Source organism: Anastrepha ludens, chromosome 2, assembly GCF_028408465.1.
Source record: "Anastrepha ludens isolate Willacy chromosome 2, idAnaLude1.1, whole genome shotgun sequence".
Taxonomy (NCBI): Eukaryota; Metazoa; Arthropoda; class Insecta; order Diptera; family Tephritidae; genus Anastrepha; species Anastrepha ludens.
The window spans coordinates 51,464,683-51,488,350 of NC_071498.1; the positions used below are offsets into that span (position 1 = coordinate 51,464,683).

General features: G+C 35.7%; 1 protein-coding gene across 1 annotated transcript in view; it reads left to right on the top strand.

Annotated features, from left to right (window-relative positions):
• LOC128862011 (proteoglycan 4) overlaps nt 1–23,253 on the top strand; it is a 102,463-nt gene extending 79,210 nt beyond the window's left edge. The window contains exons 12-14 of the mRNA XM_054100429.1: nt 16,951–17,169; nt 19,196–19,309; nt 19,844–23,253. Of these exons, the coding sequence (XP_053956404.1) occupies nt 16,951–17,169; nt 19,196–19,309; nt 19,844–20,232 (722 nt within the window). The 3' untranslated portion in view covers nt 20,233–23,253. The remainder of the gene's footprint in view (nt 1–16,950; nt 17,170–19,195; nt 19,310–19,843) is intronic.
• The last annotated feature ends 415 nt before the right edge of the window (nt 23,254–23,668 follow it).

Below are 23,668 nucleotides of genomic sequence, written 5' to 3' on the forward strand. Positions count from 1 at the left end.
CAAATAATTTTTCCCAAGAGTGTACATTATCTACACTACATAATCGAAAGTAAGAATTTGAAATTTTTGACCGCGGATGCCAAATTCGTTTGTCATTGTTTTGTAGTTTCATCTTCAGTTTTTATTCTATTTTGTAGCTTTCGTTTTGGTTACTTTTCAATTTTTGCTTTTTACTCAATTTTATTCTAGTTAATTTTTGTTTTTAGTTTTCCGTTGTAGTATTATCTTATTTACTAGCATTCTAGCAATTTTTCATAAACACACTTTTTTAAAGCAGCTGAGAATAAAAAAGTTGTTTGTTTTTTTTCGATAACTTATTTCTTCAAAACAAAAAAAAAAAAAACCTACGAAAAACTGCTTACATTTTTTAGCCACCCTATCCACCACATTCCATTCCCGTACGAAAAGTAGTTCCTTACCACCTCCTAGCGGCAGAGCTCAATCAGTGTCAGCTACTGCAGCTACCACTACTACTACAGCTACCGCAGCAGCTGCAAAACAATCACATGCAAGTCAAGCACATCAATCATCTAAAACAACAAGCGTCCCACATCAATATCAGAAATCCAATCAATTGTGCAAAAACTATACACAAACCTCATACGGAATGCCATTGTTGCGCAAAAAGGATAAAGACAAGACGAATTTGATCAGTGCTGGCGGTAGTAGAGGAGCAGAAAGTAGAGTAGCAAAGACGCGTCCAAAATCGACTGGGGCTACGATGAATGTAACAGCACGCGGTGTGAAGCCACCTCGGCCTGTTTCAGCCATCGATACCATACTAGCGCCATCAGCCACAGCAACAACAGCAAAGGCGGCAATCCATCAAGTACAAAGTGATGCGTTGAAAACTTCAATGACCACAATAGGCAAAGAAAAGGAATTCAAAGCTGATGATATAAAAAAAGGAATAGCACCAGTTCAGTTAGCCACCGCTCCGGCACAAACTGAAATCAAAGAAAAAATTGCAGAAATACCAAAGCCAGTAACCAAGGCACCAGATTTGCCAACGAAATCCATTGACCCCATGATGACGAGTGTATTCGGGCAGTTACCGAGCGATAAAGCTGACAGCGAAAGTGGCGCTAATCTCATGACCACAAGCATATTCGGTCAATTGCCTAGTGTTAAACGTGTTGATACAATGTTGACGAGTGTATTTGGCCAATTGCCCAGTGCCGGCGGTGTTGATCATCGGTATGTTGGCGGCGACATCGGCGGCGGCGTTGGTGGTAGTGGCAGCAGTGGTGGCGGTGGTGCTGTTGGTATTGTTGGTGGGGCTGGTAGTGCTGGTGGTGGTGGTGATGGCGTCGCAGCGTTGAAAATCGCTGAGCCAACAACGGCCAAAAATCTCACCTTGATCGGCTTAACGGTGCCATACGCGCGGGATAATAAGAAATTGGGCGAAAGTGAGTAGATGAAGCATTTGCTGACTTACTACCAAATCCAGACATACATAAATATGTATGCACTTTAATATGTATGTAACTACATAACTAATCGTACTAACCTTACATAGACTGGTTTTGCAACAATTAACAACAACAACATAAATAAATAAAACAACTTTTATTCGAAACATTTATGTTCGTGCAAAACACAATAAAACAAACAAAAAAATGCAACGAAATATATTTTTTAAGTATGTTAAACGAAAAAATTAAAAAAAAAACACAATTTTTGTTTCCTTGTATATATGTATGCTAATATATAAATGTTGTGAACTGTACAAATAAGCCATGTGCGTAGCGATATCGTTAATTTTTATAAATACTTACCAATTAACCAATACCAATACCAATGCTAATCAAGGGCTGTGGAAATAAATGAATCAATTACTACTCAGCTTCGTTATTCAGCAACAGAAATTTAAGATTAGTTTATCCAACACTAACCTTCACAGTTCGTTAACAAGTAGTTGTGTGTTTAGTTTTTTTTACCAAATAAATGTTAATGTGTTTGTGTGTGCGTGTGTGTATTGTTAATGCGTTTCCGTTTAATCGGCTATTTAGTATCGGTATGTCTTGTATATACATATGTAGATATGCATCCAAAAAATTTATTAAAATATTCGTTATGTGGAGAATTTCTTTTGCTAGTGGTGGAAAAATTTCATTTAGCTTAAACGAAATTTTATTAGAAAATTTTAATAAAAAGTTCTAAACTTACCTGGCATCAAATAGGAAACTTAAATGGTATTCACTAAAGTGTTCAGAATTAAGTAGGCCATAAATCATTCCCTTGCACACTAACCATAGGACACACATTGAGTTGGTCCTCAAATTGGACAACTGCCATTTTTTTGCATACGATGTAGATAATTTTTCTCCATATAAAGTACATGTTTGGAAGGCTTTTCAACACTTGGCAGAAAATATACAATGTCTCAGCAAAAAAAAAAAAAAATATTAAAGATCAACGAAAATTTTGAGCCACTTGAATTTTTCACTTCATATTAATATTTAATGGGCTTTAAGAGTACATACCCAGAATTTTTCCAGAAATTCTAAAAACATATTTGGAAATTTTGATGCACTTTTTTTAATTCGTTAAGTTTCTATGAATTTTGTACAAAATTGGGGGGCTTTGAGATATATGATTTTTGCTTAGAAGGAACTCTAGTTTTATAAAACCATAAAAAAATTAAATGCAAAAAGACAAAAAAAATCTCAAAACTTTGTAATTTGTCGCACTACTATTATTTTCAGCACAGGTGTACTATATACGTATTTTTTATTTTGAAATCGGTAGATATCGGGTTATGTTAAGTAAAGGTACCGCAATGAGGCCAAAACTTTTCATTTATTTATATAGCGAAAAAGGCAATTCTGTTGCCAATTTTGACATAAAATCGCTAAAATGTATATTTTCGAATGGGCAAATGTTCAAACTATGAACAGAATATTAATTAGCTATATTCATAATTTTTTAAATGACCGCAAAGTAATTCCATAAATACTAAATATATGCTGTTGGTGCTTACAACTTCTTGAATGTTTGGCGGAGCTCCTTCTCCTATTTGTGATGTACGCCTTGATGTTTCCCATCAATGGAGGGAGCTACAGTTTTATGTCCCAACGAGAGAAAATTGGGACAATGGGGTAATGGACAATAAAAGCGGAATCAGCATCTATACTGATGGTTCCAAGCTAAACGATCAAGTAAGCGGAGGCCTTCATTCTGAAGGAATGAATGCCAACATCTCATTCCGGTTACCGGATCATTGCAGCGTATTTCAAGCTGAAATATTGGCTATCAGAGAAGGCCTGCTAGCCCTAAATAAAAGTGTTCTCACAACAAGAGATATAAATATATATTCAGATAGTCAATCGGCCCTGAAAGCTTTAAAATCGCCTAACATTAACTCGAAGACAGTAAAAGAATGTGCCGACGTTTTGACAGAACTATCACAGTACTTTGTAATAAACCTGCTCTGGGCGCCGGGTCATAGAGACATAGAAGGCAACTGCAAAGCAGAAGAACTAGCGAGATTGGGTATTACATTACCGATCCAACCAGACAAAGCGAGCATACTTATACTTTTACCAACTTGCAAGATGCTTATAGATAAACACACAGTGCTGCCTATGTGTTATGTACCCAGTCCCTGACCTGTGTAACTAGTAGAATGACGTGGCCGGAATGGAACATTGGCCGCACAAACCGACTGTTGAAACTAAACAAGAAAAACATGAGAAATCTTCTCGGGTCCTAACAGGGCATTGCCTGATAGGCAGGCATGCCAGTAGACTGGGAGCGCCGTATAACGACTATTGCAGAAGCTGTAACGACATTGAAGAAGAAGAGACTGTTGAACACCTTTCTATGCGGTTGCATGGCTTTGGATAGAACAAGGTTCAATATTTTAGAAAAAAGCTCCCTGAATAACTTGGCAGAAGTAGCCAATATAAGAATAACAAGTCTTGTTAGATATATCAAGGCCAGAGGTTGGTTCAATGAGGACAATGTAAAGTGAGGAGAGGGGACAGCCCCGGTGGTATCACAATGGGTCTACAGCAGGCCTAGGTGTGTCAAATGACCATCACTATACCTACCTACCTATATCTACCTACAGTTTTATGCCGCCTTCGAACGGCAACTCGTTTTTATGAGTATCCTTTTCATGATAAAAATTCAATCGGAAGTTACCACTGTCTGCCGAGGAGCGACCGCTATTAGAAAAAAAAATTCTATCGATTAGCATTGCGTGCCCAGAGATTCGAACCTGGGTACTTCCGAATGGTAGTCACTTCCCAACCCATTCCACTACGGCGTAGAATTAGTTTCTATAAAAACACAGTACTCAAGGGTTCATAGATTCAGTTCCTTCAATAAAATACAATATAAAAATATTTTGTAACTTCCTCAGTTATTTTTTATTATTCTTTATTCAACTCGATCGAAGTGCTTAAACAGCCAAATATTGATGCAATAAAAGCGTTGAAAAAGAGCACATACCATTTTCGAAGGGCGTTATCATTTAAAAAAAATAATTGTTAAACATTTTTTCGAACTAAACTAAATGGCGGCGCGGCGAGGTTAACTTTGTAAGCGTGCCAAATTGTCTTTACAATTATGAGTTTTTTCTTAAGAGAACGACTTTTTTGCTATATTTGAAGTTATGTAACTAGATAAGGTACTCTTTTTGTAAAAATGTCAGTATGGTTTCTTTAGTATTTTCTGGTATTTTCTTGTTTATTTTTACAATGAATATAACTCTTAATGCCCTATGTCTCACTAAGGATTGATGACCGGAAGAAACGATTACTCCTCTATGGTTTTAATTCGCATTCAGTAAATTCAAACGCTCTTTAAAATGTGTAAAAAGGTTTTCAATCTTAAGAAGAGTTGAGAGAAGAAGATTTAGTATTCTAGCATAACCTTAAAAGGAGCAAAAATTAGATTTACGCTTTCAAAATATCAAATTTTATAAGAACCAACAAATTTTCATTAACACTAAAAACTTCTCAGAGTGACCTTTTTTAACATTCTTTTGTTTAATAATAAAGTTTTTTGTTTTTTTAAACTTATAGTTTCGGTAGCTTTAAATTTGAAATAAGAAACAAACATCAACTTAACAATTTTCGCATTTTGATATATGAAAAAGCACTAAATTTATTGCGAAGAGCAAATGGTTGGCAACACTGCACAACTTGGCAAAAGTGACGACACTCACTCTCTGATGGGCGCAATCTTGTTTCTATCATTCTTGTAAAGGATACTATGACACACATCCACAATGCCGCTCTCTGGCCGTTTATTGATAGACATATATAGGGTGGTCCATTTAGCGCTTAGAGTTTAATTTATTTCAGCTATACATGAAAAAAAAATTACAATTTTTAAATTTTTTTTTTTTATGTGTACAAATTAACCTGGCCGTTATGTAGGAAACAAAAAATCATGAAAATGATTTCGACGATTACTCTTTCTGTTAACTCGATTTTGTAGTATATTTTCGTGAGTTTTAACATTTATCTCAAGAATGGAAACTATGATTTCATGTTTTCACTCTTGAACCATCTCTGGTTGATTGGCATAGTATTTATCTCTTCAAATGATAATACAATGTAGTCACATCGTTGCATTTGGAAAGCTAATTAGCATCACCGTTTCGACTAATTATTCAATTTTCGAATAAATTATCATAGGTATTGGGCCATAGTGCACTCCGGCCTCTATTGTGATCGGTTTTGCTTGACTACAAGCCTTTAATTCGAGGCTTCTGATGAGTTTGAGCACTTTCTTAGGATTTTGTTACACATCACCAACGGATTTAGAGTCACAGCACCTAGAAATGGAAGTCTGCGTCTTGCGTGCGCTACGCACCCACAAATGATGTACTTTGGCGTTTCATCGTTCAGCTTGAAAAATGGCAAACGCTTGATTCTGCTAGTACCAGTTTTCTCAAATGATAACGAAAACTGCAATATCTCATCGAATGAGAAGTAATAAGGGCTGTCTACCAGGTTGTTGCTCTTTTGCGCCTAGTCTCACACCCTTGTGTTGCTATCACGATGTTTATGCCTTAGTACCCAACCCAGCGAAGTATTCCGCGACCAGTTTACATGTTATTTTATGAGGCTGCAGTGCGCATAGGGTCTGTCCGACTGTCTGACAAAATACTGATGTGCTTTAAAATAAGACTTTGTACGCGTTCTCTGCCGTAAAATCACTCGTTGGTGTCGATATTTTAAAGTTCAGCTAAAATACCCGCAACAGTCTTACCAGCTTTAAGCTTCTGATCAATGTATGGATTGCCTGTATCCCACAACGCCACACCTTATTGTATTCAAGTTTTTGCAACCAGCGTTTGTATAGGTTAGGTTAGGTAGTAATGGTTGCCCAGAGAGTGGGCCCACTTGGACGAAAGAAGTTTGGTTCATCCTTTGTGATACCATTGCAAGAGGGGAAAAGAGGTGAAGGAAAAGGACGATAGGTCGAAAGAGAAGGGGTGGGGAGGGTTGAGTGTTTGTGGACTATGAACGTTGACTAGTCTGCGGTTGTGTTAGCCTCATTATGTTGCTGCTGCTCATCAGATTTTTGTTATCAAGACCTGATATATCAGCAGGCGCAGAAAAGAAGTGAGAACCAAAATGCTTAAATCTTAGTCTCGCGAGAGCTGGGTAGCTAAGGAGCAGGTGCTGAGATGATTCCACCTCATCTTCCATATAGCTGACGCAAAAAGGACTCGAAGTATTAATTGCGAGCCTCATGGTATGTGTACCCCTCGCAGTGCCCCGTGAGGATGCCCACGAAATTTGGGAGATGAGATTTTGTCATCCTCAAAATATCCCTCGATTTTGCGACCCTACATATTCGTGTACTTACCCAGCGCTCGCTGGGTTGTTCAAATCCCATCCTTCCAGGAGTAGAGCGCTGGTTGTCAAGGGGATCCCGATCCTCTTCTTTCGCGGGCCCACCGCCTCGCCGGTCCTTGTCTGACCAGCACGTCGGCTTCGCAGTTTCCAGCAATGTCTCTGTGACCAGGTATCCAAATTATCTTTATATCGAAGAATTCTGATGCTATGGAGAGAGAGACCAGGCATTACCTGACCAGTTTCGAATGCACCATAATAGAGCCTAGGGCCCTAATTCCCGCTTGGCTATCAGAGTAAATATTTCCCTTCTTAACAAAGTTTCTGAGGATGCTTGAGTGCCCATATGTGAGATTGAGCTTATAGCCCAAGCCCCTCAGTCTAATTGCGGTTCGTGCAGCGGCAATTCTGCCTGCGATGTCTATAGGTACCACATTTAACATTGCATTAAGCGCTAGAGTACTCGAAGGAGTAGTTCGAAGCGCCCCGCTTATTCCAATGAGTGCAGAGCTTTTGCATAACTCTTCATAATTCTTTTTCTGAAAATATGCTTTTTCAAATAAAATAACCATCTGCAATCAAACATTCTTTTGTGCGCTGAGCGAAATGCGTTCAAGCGACCTCTTTTTAAATTTCTAACTACAAACACAACTTCTGACACATCACGACTATTATTTTGAAAAAGGTCGACAGTTCAAATTTCAATTGGTAGAGAGAGACCACCTTTTTTATGCGTTTATTTACCAAAAAATCTACCAACTTAAGGAAATTTATATACATATGTATGTGTATATCATTTAAATATCTACGTCAAAAAGAAAAGAAAAATCGAAAAATTGCGGAATGTTTGCACTTGAGCGGCAGAAGTAATAACTTTGTTTGTGTATCTGTGTAATTCCTATTTGTATGCTCTTTGTGTGTAATTGAACCTAGTAGTTTATCCTTTATTCAAGCTTCTCTTCCACCCTAGCCTTAATTTAGTAAATGTTTGTATGTTTGTAGTAACCTGCTAATTTGCTTTTTCAATAAGCTAAAAATGTATTTAAAAATTAAAAAATTCTAAACCTTCAAAAACCAAAAACACGTTTTTCTATTTGAGCATGGGAAAATAATTTTTTTATATATTTATGTGTACATACCTGTAAGTAGTTCAGTGCCGAGTTAATGCGACCTGAGGCAACATTTTTTTAGCGGAATTTCGTTTAAACAGTTATAGTTCAGTTTATTTATTATTTTTCCTAATATATTTAGAATAATAGATTACTTTTCTTCAATTCCTCAACCTTTTAAATCTGGCTATATCAAAAAATCTTCTACTCAACCTATGAATTGAAAATGGTAACAAATTTATTCGACGCTACCTCAAGTATTTTGAATTTATACCTTAATTGAATAAGAACTTTTAATAAAATATTAAATAAGTAGGATAAATAGGACCCAATATTGTAAATGGGGCACAAAAGACCATGAAGTCGAAGTACAAACCCCATAAAGTATTTATCTAAAGTCTGTTAAGGGAAAAGAAAATACGTAATCGATAAAGCAATAACGAAAATCTACAAAGCACGCCAGAGAATAGGATACTTGAAAATATTAAATTACTTTTAATTAATTTGGCTGATTTTCAGATCTGAGTAGCCAAAATTTGGAATAACACTTCTGTTTGAGGACATGAGACATTGTCTTTCTAAAAGTGGTCACTTCTCGGTTGGCAATGCCAGGCCTCAGCGATATTTTTACCATAGAAAAACTAAAAATCATTTGCCATTAGGAATCTATGCTGTCTATACACACACATCACTCGTTTTAGGGCAACATTGAACACAAATATTTTGTAATTGAAGCAGCAGCTCAACCAAAATACATTAAGGCTCGGATTTAAATCGTTCAGCTACAGTATGGATAACAAAAACCTCATACAAGACTCTGAATGATTGAAAACTTATTTATAACAAATGGGCTGAAAACTACCGGCCCTAACACATTACACATCACTAGTTTTATTGCATTCACCTCTTCTTCAGTTAGTACTGACCTTAAAAAAATAGCTGCTAAAATTTCATGATCTTCTATTCATTAGTTTGAGAGTTATTGTGCTAAGAATGACACTACTTTTGTTATTTTCAAAACAATGGATCAAAAAGAATTTCGTGTTTTAATTTTACACTGCCTCTTGATGGGCAAAAATACTGTCCAAGCGAAGCAATGGCTTGAAAAGTGTTATGGGGATTACGCTCCATCAGAAACAACGATAAAACTTCAAACCTGGTCGTAGAGACACCAGCGATGCACAACGCAGTGGTCATCCAAATGAGGCGATAACAAAGCAAAACAAAAAAAAATCCACAAAATCGATTTAAATGATGGAAAAGTGAAGTTGCGTGAGTTAGCTGCTATCGCAAAGATATCAAAAGAATGTGTTGGCTTTATACTACTGTAGGCAAAAAGTAAGGTGAATTTGGTTGTAAAATGAAAAATCTTTATTTATTCTTGTAAATCAATTTCATCCCCTTCAAAATAATCCCCTCTCGATGAAATACACTTATGCCAACGATTTTTCCAATCCCCGAAACATGCCAAATAGTTCATTTACGGTATAGCCATCAGCACCTTCTTCGATTCAGTTTTTATCTCCTCAATCGACTCGAAACGCGTTCCCCGGAGTGGTCTTTTGAGTTTTGGGAATAGCCAGAAGTCTCACGGAGTCAAATCAGGCGAATACGGTGGTTGCTGAACGATATGCGTGGAATTTTTGGCGAAATGGTCACGAAGAACGAGTGCAGTGTGAGACGGTGTATTATCGTGATGCAAAAACTAAGTGTTGTTGGCCCATAATTCTGGTCTTTTTAGACGAATTGCTTCACGTAAACGACGCATAACGCTCAAATAATATTCCTTATTAACAGTTTGGCCAGATGGAAGGAATTCATAGTGCACCACACCACGAAAATCGAAAAAAACAGTCATCATGACCTTTATTTTTGAACGACTGTCTGGCCTCGCCTTTAGCACAATATTCGCTTGATTGGTCGGTTGTTTCAGGGTCGTAAGCATAAATCCAAGTCTCATCTCCCGTAATGATGCATTTGAGTTTGTCCTGATAGTCTGAAAGCATTGTTTCGCACACGTCAACGCGACGACTTTTTTCCAAGAAATTGAGAGTTTTCGGTACCAAACGAGATTTGACTTTTCGTAGGCCCAAGTGGTCTTTCAAAATGGTTTTCACAGATCCTTCTGATATTCCGATCATATCAGTAAGGTCTTTAACGGTCAACCGACGATTTTTGAGCACTAACTCCTTCACTTTATTGACGTCGATGGTCGTCCGGAGCGCTCCAAGTCATCAACACGTTCTCGACCCTCTTTAAAGTCTTTGTACCACTTATAAACATTTTCGTGCGACATGGTCGAATCACCACTAAACGTTTCCGCAGCCGAAATTTCATTCCGCAAACAAAATTTGATGGTACTTCTCTGCTCAATCAAATCAGACATTGTAAAAATCGAAAATACGTTTGGTAAACACAAGCGTAAATATATTACAGATAATGTCATTCACATGAAAGTTGGCCCAGATGTTATTAACAGTGCTGCCAACTCATGAAAAAAATAACTAGAGCGAAATTTTAATCCCGCGAAGTTTGACAAATAAATTCACCTTACTTTAGGCCCACAGCATTTGCATGAGCATTTGACTATGAGAAAACTCGGTTCAAAGTGGGTACCGCGCTTGCTCATTGTTGAACAAAAACCATAATCATAAGTCAAGAATTGTACTTCCACATCCACTGTATTCGCCAGATTTGACTCCCAGCGACTACTGGCTGTTCGCAGACCTAAAATAATGCTCGCCGGTTAGAAATTTTGCTCGAGCGAAGAGGTTATTACTGTAACTAAGACCTATTTTGAGGCCTATTTTTTTCGTTAGGCTCGGAATTTTTCAGCCTATGTGTTATATAATACGTTATAATTGGCTCTTACACCCTTTATATAGTGTTTGACCGCGCAGTTCTCCTATTTGAGTATGCCTCTTGATATTTCTCCGCAAATGGAAGGTCCTACAGTTTTATGCCGCCTTCCAACGGCAAAGCCGAGATACACTCGGAGGTCTGCCATTACAACGTTTCATACAAACTGGTGTTGTGCTCTGTGCGCTTCCGAATGGTAGTCACGCACCAACAAATTCGACACCGGCAGCCGCAAAATATATAGGTTGTCAAAAAAGTCTTGCGGTATTTTTTTTGAATTTTCAATTGTTCATAAAATTGGTTATAATAATGCGATTTAAGCCAAATATGCGCCGTTTTGTTCGATGACGAGTTCTCAACGAGATGCCAACTTCATAATGCCCCGTTTTATAGAAGCTCGCTTCCCTATTGTCAAAAAACTCGGAGAGCCAATTTTCACAGGACTCTCTTGTGGACAACTTCCGACTACCAAGCTCGTTCGCCATGGACAGAAATAGGTGGTAATCACTTGGTGTGAGATTCGGACTATACGGTGGATGCAAAAGAACCTCCCATCCGAGCTCCCGGAGTTTCTGGCGCGTCACCAAATATGTGTGTGGTCTGGCGTTGTCCTGATGGAAGACAATTCGGCCTCTGTTGATCAAAGATGGCCTCTTCTGCATGAGTGCTGCATTCAAGCGGTCCAGTTGTTGGCAGTACAGGTCCGAATTGAGCGTTTGGCTATAGGGGAGCAGCTCATAGTGGATGATTCCCTGCCAATCCCACCAAACACACAGAAGAACCTTCCTGACCGTCAATCCAGGCTTGACCACCGTCTGGGCAGCTTCACCGCTTTTCGACCACGACCGTTTGCGCTTCACGTTGTCGTAACTGACCCACTTTTCATCGCCAGTCACCATCCGCTTCAAAAACGGGTCGATTTTGTTGCGATTCAGAAGCGATTCGCATGCATCCATACGGGCAAAAATGTTTTTTTGCGTCAAGTCGTGCACCCATACATCGAGCTTCTTTTTGAATCCAAGCTTCTTCAAATGGCTTATAACGGTTTGATGACTCATACCCAGCTCTTGGCCGATGCTACGGCTGCTACTATGCCGGTCTCTTTCGATCAATTCAGCGATTTTATCGCAATTTTCGACGACAGGCCTTCCGGACCGTGGCGCATCTTCGATCACCTCTGCACCAGAACGAAAACGTTGAAACCATCGTTGTGCGGTGGAAATAGAAACTGTATCGGGTCCATAAACTGCACAAATTTTATTGGCAGCATGAGATGCATTTTTGCCTTTATCGTAGTAGTACTGTAAAATATGCCGTATTTTCTCTTTATTTTGCTCCATGTTTGCGACGCTATAACTCACGAACGACTAAAAGCAAACAACAATTAATCAAACACGTGTTAGCACGTGAAAAGAGCTTTCCAAAAAGCTCTAGCGTAAACCGATTCGACGAATACAACTAGAACTACGCGCTTGCAAAGACAAGCCTGCGGAAATACCGCAAGACTTTTTTGACAACCTTTATTTACCCAATCGAAAATACGTAGTTTCCGAAGTGCCCATATACACATAGGAGTACTTTAACATCACTTCGCGGTCACCTTAAAAAATGTGAATGCCGAAAAAGTTCAATTCTAGGTTCAAAATGCAATCATTTATCCCTGCTTACCAACACCAAATAATACAACTAGGTGAAAGTTCTTTAAGTTCTTCTTCACTTGGACTATGAAACCAAGAGAAGGCTATAAATTTTATACATTTATCGGAAACACTTCAAGAGTCTTCATTGGATGTTTCATGATTCAAGCATCTGCATTGTATAAGTAGATGCAAAGAACGCCATGATGAAAAGTATATGAGGTGTGGTTTTTATTCATCGAGAACGAACTGTCCTCTGCGATTGTCTACTTAATCCAAAGTAGCAATTGTTGGTAAAATAATTTCATAACTGACATCACTAAATACTTTAAGCGTCTATTTAAAATATAAAGCGTTCCATGCGCTTTAGCTTGTTGCGCTTTATTCAGAAAGTTTTATACTTGACGGCTGAATAAACATTTGGATGTGCATATTAATATAGTATACCTTAATAGTACAGCTTACATAAAAAAAAAAAAATGAAAAAAAGCTAAAAATAAAATGAAAAAATGTTCATTTGAAATATAAAAAAATAATAATAATAACAGTAATAGTACACTCAAATTAAAATTAAATTTTTGAGACATGGCGCCTCATACCACTGTTCCCCTACAGCGCTAATGTTAGCTATACTCACAGTTCATATGTATGCAGGTTCGTGCAGGTTGGTTCGCTTCGGTCGCTAAGCTGCTTTGCGCGCTGCCACTAAATATCCCATCTAAAGTCCCAATAATTTGTGTTTTTATAAAAGGAACAACTTTAAGCCATAAGAAGTAAAATAAAATAAAAAATCTGAACAAATCTCACATAAAAAAATGGTGCGATATTTGTTTAAACAAAAACTCAATTTTTTTTTCATAAAAATATTATATTATAGTGTGCAGACTAATTTATGACTGAGTAAATAGCTAAATTGCTTATAGCTTATCATATTATACCTCATAATTCATACCCTATGGTAGATAGCGAAATTGTGCTGCAAATGATTTCAAGACTAAGAATAATTTCTTTAAAGCCGGTGAAAAGAAACCCAATGGAATTCTAATGAAACTACGACTTATATTTTTTTTCCAGATTTAAATTTCAAAAATCTTAGATTTATTTAATTCGATTTTTTTACGAACTCACAATATTTTAAATTGTAGTATGACTGAACTATGACATGCCTCAATATTGTGCTTAGCTATTGTACATATGTCAGGGTACTTTAAAAAATTTAATTTCCTTATGTACCTTAAAAACTTTTCAGAGCATTATAAGCACTCAACTATTTTTCTAAGGCACCACAGCAGTTGTGCTTGCAATTTTTTTCCATTTATATCATTTTTCTTCTTTTTTGGTGCCCTTAACCCCTTGCCATGCCATTTAGCTCGACGAAACTCGGGCCAAGTGTTACGCGTGAACGCGTGGTAAACAGATCTCACTGATGCGCGAGAAAGGTCACAATACGAATTGAAACGTAAATGCCTCTGATATAGACACTTTGCACAATTAAAATAAACACTAATAGCTTTTGTATTTATTATTCATTTGAAAGCGATCTATTCACGAGCCTGGCTCGTCATATTCATGTTTGAGCCAAAATTTTCATCACGAGTCAGACCCGTTTAAGCACGGCAAGGGGTTAAGAGTGAAATGCTCAATAATAGGAAAAAGTAAATGCATGCCTATTTTTGAAGTTATTAATAAACACTGGGTTCAAACATTATAGCACAGGGACTTAATTATCAGTTTTGATCATTTCTCTCTTTCTCATTTAATTGAAATAATTATTTTTATAAAAATATAGTTCATTTGTCTACAAAAACCATTTATGATACTATAAGTCCAAGTTTCAAACTTTGTACAAACTAGAAAAAAGTCATATAAGCTCAAGTTCAAATGTTGTGCAAATTAAAAAAAAATTAAAAATTCAAAAAATTTCACACGTTTTAGCTAGAATTTCTAGAACATTTTCGGGTATGCAGCTCTATAATCTATTAAATTTTATTATAATAAAATGAAACTTCTGAGCGGCTCAAAATCGCATTGACTTTTGAGAACTTTTCATTTGGCGGTGTTGCCTATTTTCTTCATACACAAACATGTCGAATGTTCAAACAATATTTTTACAATTATACAATTTTATTAACTTTTTTAAGAAAACATAAATCATTAAACTGAAAAAAGTCATATAAGTCTAAGTTTCAAACTTTGTACAAACTAGAAAAGAGTCATATAAGCTCAAGTTCAAATTTTGTGCAAATTAAAAAAAAAATTCAAAATTCAAAAAATTTCACACTTTTTAGCTAGAATTTCTAGCCAATTTTCGGGTATGCATATCTGCAGCCTATTAAATTTTATTATATTGTAATAAAATTAAATTTCTGAGCGGCTCAAAATCGCATTGACTTCTGATAATTTTTCATTTGGCGGTGTTGTCTATTTTCTCCATATACAAAAATGTTGAGCGTTCGTTACATGGAGGAAATGCAAAGAGCATCAGAGAAAAATGCTGTCAAAAATCAGCGCAATATTTGAGTTATTTGAAATTGCATTTTGTTTGCGTGCCTGAAATTTTTCTAAAGATTTTAATTAAAAAGCGTGAAATTTTGACGAAAATTTTTTGAACGTGTGATTTTTTTTTTTAAATTTGCACAAAATTGGAACTTCAGCTTATAAGACTTTTTTTAGGAGAATGAGTAATAGTTTCATAAAAACTGTTTTCAAATTAAATTAAAAAGAAATAATAAGCAAAAAAACTGTCAAAAGATTGCCAAACAGTTCTGGTTGGTTGGTTGGTTGGTTTAAGTGGTGATTCGTCCATAATCCAACTAGTGCTTCCGTTTTGTTGCCACATCCTCGCTACCAACTTGTTTACCAGTGACAGCAAACAGTCCTAGTGCTGCTATTAAATAACGCAGTGTATGTACGCAGGTAAAAATATCTAAATAGCAGCGCTAGCTCGAGGGCATAAGCGCTGTCCTAGGAAATTTGTTGAACTTTTCATCATACTTATATAACTCGGCACTGATATATCAGGAGTAAGAAAATAAGCAGATTAATAATTTTATTCTCGTGTAGGCGATAGATACAAGGTGGCGCAAAATTAGTCATCCAATTTTGTTGTTAAACAACTTTTTGACTAAATACAAAGGCAGAAAAAACATTTTTAGTGATGGAAATCTTTGTTTCGATTTTTACGCACTTCATTGTGTTCCTCTTTGTATACTCCAGCTGTCTAGTTCATAAGTGTCAAAAATGATTTGCGTAAGACGTCATTTCCACAAATTATAAATATTCCGACAGGCTGATTAATTTTAGGCCACCTTGTATGTACCTTCAAAAACAATATACCTATATTACGCCTAATGCGTAAACAAAAACTGGATGCTCGGAATCTGCTCAACACAAAATATTTAATATCTTTTGTATGCAATGTCTGAAATCCTTACCCATAATTGGCCACTAAAATAAAATTGTTCTCCTTTGACAAAAGGAAAAACAAGTATGATAACGCGCGGAACGTAAATTCTTAAGTGATACATTTATCAATCACTCACACACACGCATACATTAAACTCATAAAGAATAAGTCAGTTAAAATTTTGTTAGCCGTTTGTTGTTGATTTCTTGTCGATTCAGTTCGGGAATAAGTTCTTTTTGATAATATTTATATTAACCCAACACATATCTATGGACTTATGTATGTACCTTTCTGTCAGCTCTACCTCAGTTTGGAAATATTTTTTTATATACATACGAACATACATACATATATTTGCCTACTATATACATATATACGTATGTACTTGTACCTTTTTGTCTGCTCCACAGCTGATGCCCCTCTATGCTGCATGCCAAATACTACATACTAACTATCTACTAACAAAAAACTACTACTACTTCTATGCATAACTTCTAAATATATTTAAAACTGCCTTTGTGTATGTTCTTTTGTGCGTTTTCCAATTCCTCTCTTTACCCACCAGGCTTAATTTCCACTTTCCCACCCTCATTGGCAACTTTCTTATGACCTCTTTGCTTTCTTTTACTAAATAATCGCGCTTTAATTTTATTTGCCTTCTTTCCCCCCTACATAACTTACTTCGGTTCGGTTTCGAAATGCTGAGCTTTTTACCGCTTCGAATGCTCCAACACATGTTTGTGTAATTTTTTGAGTTTACAATTTTTTTTATATCTATTCGTTTTGTTCTGTTTTGAATCTATTGTATTTCACACCAAGTTTTACTGAGTTACAAGTGAAATTTGTTTTCTATTTCGATTTACTAACCGCAAAACTCAAGCCATAAATTTTGCTTTCAATCAGCTATGAGAAATAAAGAAATATTTGATCAACAACAAATAAATAGTTTTAATCATAAAAACCAAAACAAAAAAAAAAAAAAATAAAAAACATTAGATTACCTAAATTGTAAAAGGGAACACAATTGTATGTCTCTTATCACTGTACAAGACTTTCTAACACTTTTTTCTTTCTTGCTATAATTTTTGTTTCTCTTCACCGATTACCCGCTTACGTTTTAGACGATGCCGAGGATGGTCGTGAGACCGCCATTTCCGTATCGAGTTGCAGCCCTCAAGCAGCGCCTGAGATACCGGATGAGCCTATTGTCAAATCGCCACCAGAGCCTACACGCGTCAAATCGCCAGAGCAGATATTGATGCGCTCACCGGATCCAGTCAATTGGACTGTGCCATTGGATACAGGGAAAACATTCACTGTCACACAGAATGTCAAAGAGGGTAACTATTAAATACTAGAAAATAAGTTGAAATGAATTTGGGGGTGTTAGAAGGAGCTTGAATTTGAAGTGTTCGGGTGAATGGAAAAAAAAAATTAATTCATTTAAAGAGATACCGAAAATTATTAGGAGTGCCGATACCTACGATTATTGCCGCAAATTATAATTTTTCGTGCTTGAAAGTTGGGAATATTAAAAAAAAATTAATAAAAAAAGCTGTGGTTGATGTGGAGAGAGCACAGAATATAACACCTTGCTACAGTAAATGATACGATAAAAACCTCATATGCATGTGGAACCATAAATTGTCTATATCGGGGGAGTTTCAGAAACTAAAATGATAATAAAAGGTTTTCCAATAACGGGTGTTATTTTGAATAGGACTGTGCTATCAAGAGATGATTAACGATTTTTCATGGCGGGAATTGGATGGTATTGATCTGCACAACGTTTATTTTCAACAAGACGCCGCTACGTGTCATACAAGCAACGAAACCATTGATCTTTTACAGAGTTTGCGAACGGTCTCTCGAAGAGGTGATCGCAATTGGCCACCGAGATCTTTTGATTTAACACCTTGTGACTTTTTTCTTTGAAGCCATGTGAAAGAGAAGGTCTACGCCAACAGCCCAGGGTCGATTCAAGAGCTCTAAGATGGAATTGGTGAGTCTATCGAGGACATAGGGCAGCCACTTTGGAAAATGTATGAAAAGGATATTGTCCTGTAAGCGTGGTCGTGGTGGTCATTTGCCCGATGTTATTTTCCACTATTAACGACATACCTTCCTATTTATAATGAAATAAACATCCGATCATTTATATTAAAAAATAGAATTTTTCTTTGAATATCGAAATAACACCTCTTATTGGAAAACCCTTTACAAATTAGAAATATTCTGGGAATGCTTTTTTTTTATTATAATACTAACTGCGGTTAAGATCTACATGGACGGACCTAAAATGAATACCGGCGTAGAATTAGGATTATATAGCGAAGAGCAGAAACTTAAGATGACTAGAAACAAACAGAATATCATCAAGAGACAGATCATGTCATAGAAAAGATTCTATCAGACAGATGCATTCCAAGATGCATTCCAAATAACATCAAGGAGTATCTTATATTGACGCTAATCTCTTAATGGGATGGCTAAACAGTGTTGTACTATATTATGCCGGATCCCAGGTCACAGAGATATACCAGGGAACGGATCAACTAGCAAACGAAGGTACCTGTTTGCCAAACATAAATAATTTTATGGGGGTACCTCTCGCAACTTCCAAGCTTATAGAGGCACTAATCAATTCTGTAAATCAAAGATGCGAGATTGTTAGACAAATATGGCCAATACTAAATTTATGTTTATCTAAGTTGAGTAGACTTCAAAATTAGGACTCTTAGTAGGGGCCTTCACAGAACATTATCTTATAGGAAATCACGCAAAGAGATTAGGCGTTTGCATGCATGTTTTTTATCATAGCTGTAGGAATGAGGAAGGGTTGTAAACAATTCAACATCTTTTTTGAACATGCCTGACTCTAGCGAGGAGCAGCGACCGATATTTAAGATCCTACTCCTTAATGAATGTAGATAATCTATACACTTTAGGTATAAACAACCTTTGGAGCTTTTTCCAAAGTCATCCCAGTAGGTTATAGGCTACTGTTTTGTTTAAAAAAAATTACACAAAAGATGGCGCTCATGTGGATGCATTTTTAAAAATCGTATTTCTGGTGCGCTTCTATTCAACTTCTGATGATATGAACTGCTAAGCTGAAGTGTACTTTAAAGTTAGGAATAGTTTATTCTCTCTGTTTGTAGCCTTATTATTTAGTTAATATTTAATCAATATTTATTACTTTAATTCTTGCGCAAGTCTCTTAGTCCTGACTTTTTATAACTCATAGAAATAATACAAAAAACGAATCTGTTGCTTTTTAAACTTTCAGCTCCTTTTACCTCTAATATCATACTTGTATTTAAATGTATGTAAATATTCACTTCTAAAATATGAAACATTTTCTAGGTGAAAACTATAGCCGGCCACAGAGCGAAATAAAGGCTTCGACTCCGGTCGAGAAGCCACCGCCACCACCACAATCGGCACCGCCACAATTAACCGAACAGGCTAAAATGGACGGTAAGCCTTAAAGTCGCTTCTTCACAACAAATTCAAAAAAATAAATTGCAAAAAACAAAAAACAGAAAAAAAGACGCTAGCAAACTTAAGTAAAGCAAAAAAAAAAATCTCTCTATATATATATTTATGATATATATTGTATCGAGTAAGAAATCCATATCAAACTCAAACTCAGACCAGCTTCTTAAAGTATTCGTATTATTCGCTACTCATCAATACATTGCGCCAATAGTCAAGTAATTTATCAAGTAATTTATATATATATAATAATAAACTGCAAATCAAATTAAATCAAATCAAGCAAAACCAAAAAAGAAAATAAAATTAAAAAATAAAATACGTAAATAAATTTCAAGTAAATTAATTAAGCCAAAAGCTATAACAATTCACTGCAAACCAAATTCAATGCAAAAATCCACAAAAAATTCCAATAACACAAAAACAAAAAAAAAAAAAAGCATTGGAATACGTTTAACACTTTCGTAACTTTCCCCCCCACACATATACACACACTTACATTCACGGCGAGTGCAGCCTGGAAACATGCCGAACCGAAGATGGGCACCACAAGTCCAACCGGTGCCGTTGGTGCTGGACGCTCAATTGTCGCCACGCAGCCAACCGCTGGCGCTGGTGGTCTGCCATCACCACCACCGCCACCACCACCACAACTAGCCGGCAAGCCAGTGCCCGGTTCAACACTACGCTGCCTCGATGATCCCATCTTTGATGTGGATATCGGCCACTTGGGTGGTGGAGGTGGTGGTATTGGTGTCAGCGCTGGTGGCGGTGGCAACACTTCGTCATCGTCCACGTCGACCACCACGGCGGTAACAGCACGCACCACAGCGCACGATGTGCTAGAAAAGGCTCGTGACCGCTTCGATCGCTTCTGGGGCGGCAGCAAGGAGGAGGAGGTTTAAGTTGAAGGCGAAGAAGCTAAGAAAAAAATTATGAAACAGAGACGTTTGGTCGGAATGATGATGGTGATGGTGATGGTGATGATGATGGTGAAAATGATCAAAGTGAAGTCGCTAGCCACTACTTATAATGTTGTTAGTAGACAGATGTTGGTATTAGAGATCGTAGAGATTTGGAAGTTCAGCAAAGTTTACATTGAGATTTTTATACTCATTTAGAAAGAAAACAAAAACAAGCAAGTTTTTAGTCAAATTCATGAAACAACTATTATAATAATTATAATTACTACTAACTAATATATTATCAACAAGTCTAACACAAAATGAATGCCTACTATTTATAGAATAATAAATAATAAAAAAAAGAACACAAATAAAAAATCACAAACAGCAAAAACACAAAAAATATGCAAATCTGCATTTGAAAGTAAACAAAAAGAAAAAAAAACGAATGCATGACATAAAGTGAAAATTTACAGAAGCAAATATTTAAGTGCAGAATACTTGCGCCTAAGAGTCATAGCAATAAAAATAAATTAAAAATGCATAGTGTTGTCATACTGCATATATCGCCACAAATACACACCCGTACTACAACATAGCATACAAACAAACACTTTGTTAGCGCTGCGCTCTTTAAAGCCACACTAATTGACACACTAAGAGAAAACGAAAAAAAAAATTATACACAAATATTTTATTGCAGGATCAAATCAAATCTTTTAATATAGTTTAATAGCAGATATTTAAAACCTGAATGAAGAATACACAGGGTAGCAGGATTTCAATTCATAGCTCTAAAAAAAAATGTAACGACTCTATTTATAATCGCAATACAAGCAGTTTAATAAAAGAGACAAACAAAAAAATCGATACATAGAGCAATCGATAACAATTACATAAACACTAATTGAGTTAATAGAAATTAATTAGCTAAATATGCGAGCTGGAGTCACAAAATATACTTACCAACATATTTTGACATTTCAAGCATACAAAGGCGACGTGAAATGGATTTATTTTTTTATTTTCCGATTCTTTATTATATTTGCAAATCTTACCTATTACTGAGATACTAACAATAGGTTCACAAATCTTAATCAATTATTCCTTTTTCAGCATTTAATTACTAAGTGCTTTAATTTAATTAACCTGCACTAGAACTCGACACTGTATTCGTTAGTCATTTTCGTATAGATTCGTTTATCATTTTCATATTTCGTTACGCGTAAAATGGATTTTACTTAATAGGATGTTTATGTAATTTAGTTTTATAACTTAACATAAATTGTTGCTTTATTACCGCTTCCCCTATTGAAATTTGTAGGTCTTTGTAAATGCCCGTAGTTCCAATATACGATGGTACTACAGCAATTGTACGCAGCATTTTTGATTGTGCTCTCAACGCGCATTTCGATATATATTGTTGTTGCTAGCAATGCGCCATTGTTCAGACACACGCCGAGATTGGCTTTAGTACAACGTTAGCCATTTTTAGTTTTCTCATTCACGCCTTTCGCTGCCAACGTCACTGCTTGCCCACGTATACAATAAATTTCAGCTCCTTCGTATAGCATACGAACAATGTTGTTCGGACGTATTGTGTAAATACAGGCACATAGTAATAAGCGCTATCGCTCTCTGAGGCATGAATGTTTATGATTGCTGGGTTGGCTGTGCTGAGAGTTGCATTCAATAGTGTATAAGTGGTATTCTCCCATGAATGCAGCTTGTCTGTTAATTTCACATACATACATATACATTTCTCAAGTGCTATCCATTACTCCTTAGAATCAGTGCAGTGCGGCACTTCGAACTACCCCTACTCTAGCACTCAAGTTGAAATTTAATTGTAGTTTGTTAGGTGAAAGTGCTGCGTTTAGATTAATAACTGCAGGCTACAGGTTTGATTTAAATTATTTCTAAAAATTGACTCAAAGTATTTCAATGTTACTTCTAACAAGTAGTGACTAATTGGCCCTTACGTAGGGTATGAATAAATTCCTCTCAACCTACATACCACAAAGGGAATATTAAACAGTTTCAAATTCCATCTGCTGTAGCTGTTTGAAAAGTGATGTGGTGAAATCTCCTCCTTAGCTGCGAGAGCAGTACGAAATCTACGCACATTGAAGAATGTGCTTCAGATTACTGAGGAACCACTTTTACGAAGAATCCAGGCCTTTAATTTATAATATAGAAGAAAATTGGAAACTCCTTAATATTTGCGTGAATAGGTAGCTACGGAGTATGAATATATGAGAGATATGTGGAATGATTACGTTTCGAGAACCTCAACTCCATTAATGGCAAAAAGTATGTAATGAATTTAGCAAGAACACGCCTTTGTATGCATTAAATGCTTTGACTTGACCAAAGCATTACTAATTAAATACTTAAAAATTATTTGTGGCATATAAACTCTATATTTAGAAAACGTGTTCAATTGTCTAAGAACTCATTAATAATAAGCTCAATATGAATGTACTTATAATTACGAAATAGTTGTGTTTTAAGTTTATAATATTTTGGTAAAAATCTATGTACTTATGCCATTGCGAAATTTTTCTTTTCCAGCTTAAGGAAAATATAAAGACAAATTCAATTTGTGCGCAAATAAAGGGAGTTTTTATTAATTGTTTGAAAAAGAAAAATACGATGTGGCGAAAGGAAAAAGTAAGCTATTGGAAACATTTATTTTAAATTCAAATTAATTGAAAAGTCCTTAGGGCAAGCGATCGGTTTTTGGTTGATTTGGTTTTGAATGTCATATAAATAAACTCTTCGAAAAATGTGTTTAAAATTCGAAGTTTTTTTTCGAAAATAATGGATGACCGAGATATTTTTTTTCTTCTAATTTTGTTTTAAATACTATAGAATTTTTTTAATTTTTTGTTTTGCTTCAGATAATAGATGACATCGGTCTTATTTTGTTGCATTGTTTATGACAAAAAGTTCTTAATTTTTTTTCATCATTTATAATAGATCACAGTGATTTGTTTTTCAGTTCTTTTTTGAATAGTAAAATAGAAGGTTCAGGGAAAAATATTATATTTTTCAATGAAAATTTTTTAATTTCAAAATATGCAAACAAAAAAAAAAAACATGGTTGGCATCAATCTAAAACATCTTTATCGTTTTAAGGTAAATATTAATTATATTTTAGCGATTTTTTGTCCAATTCTATTTTTCCGATGATTTTGTCAATAATAAAATATAAGGTGGTGTTAAAAATATTTTTGAATCAAAATTTTTTTGGTAAAATGAAAGAAAAAGAAAAACAAAATACAAAAAAAAAGAGTTACATAAATCTGTTTTTTCTCTTTAAGATTTACATTAAATGGTTGGCAGCTGCTGTTTTTTGGGTTTTTTTTTTTTAAGTTAATATATGAAGTATAAGAAAAACATATTTTTGAATTAAACTGTCGTTATCAAGAAT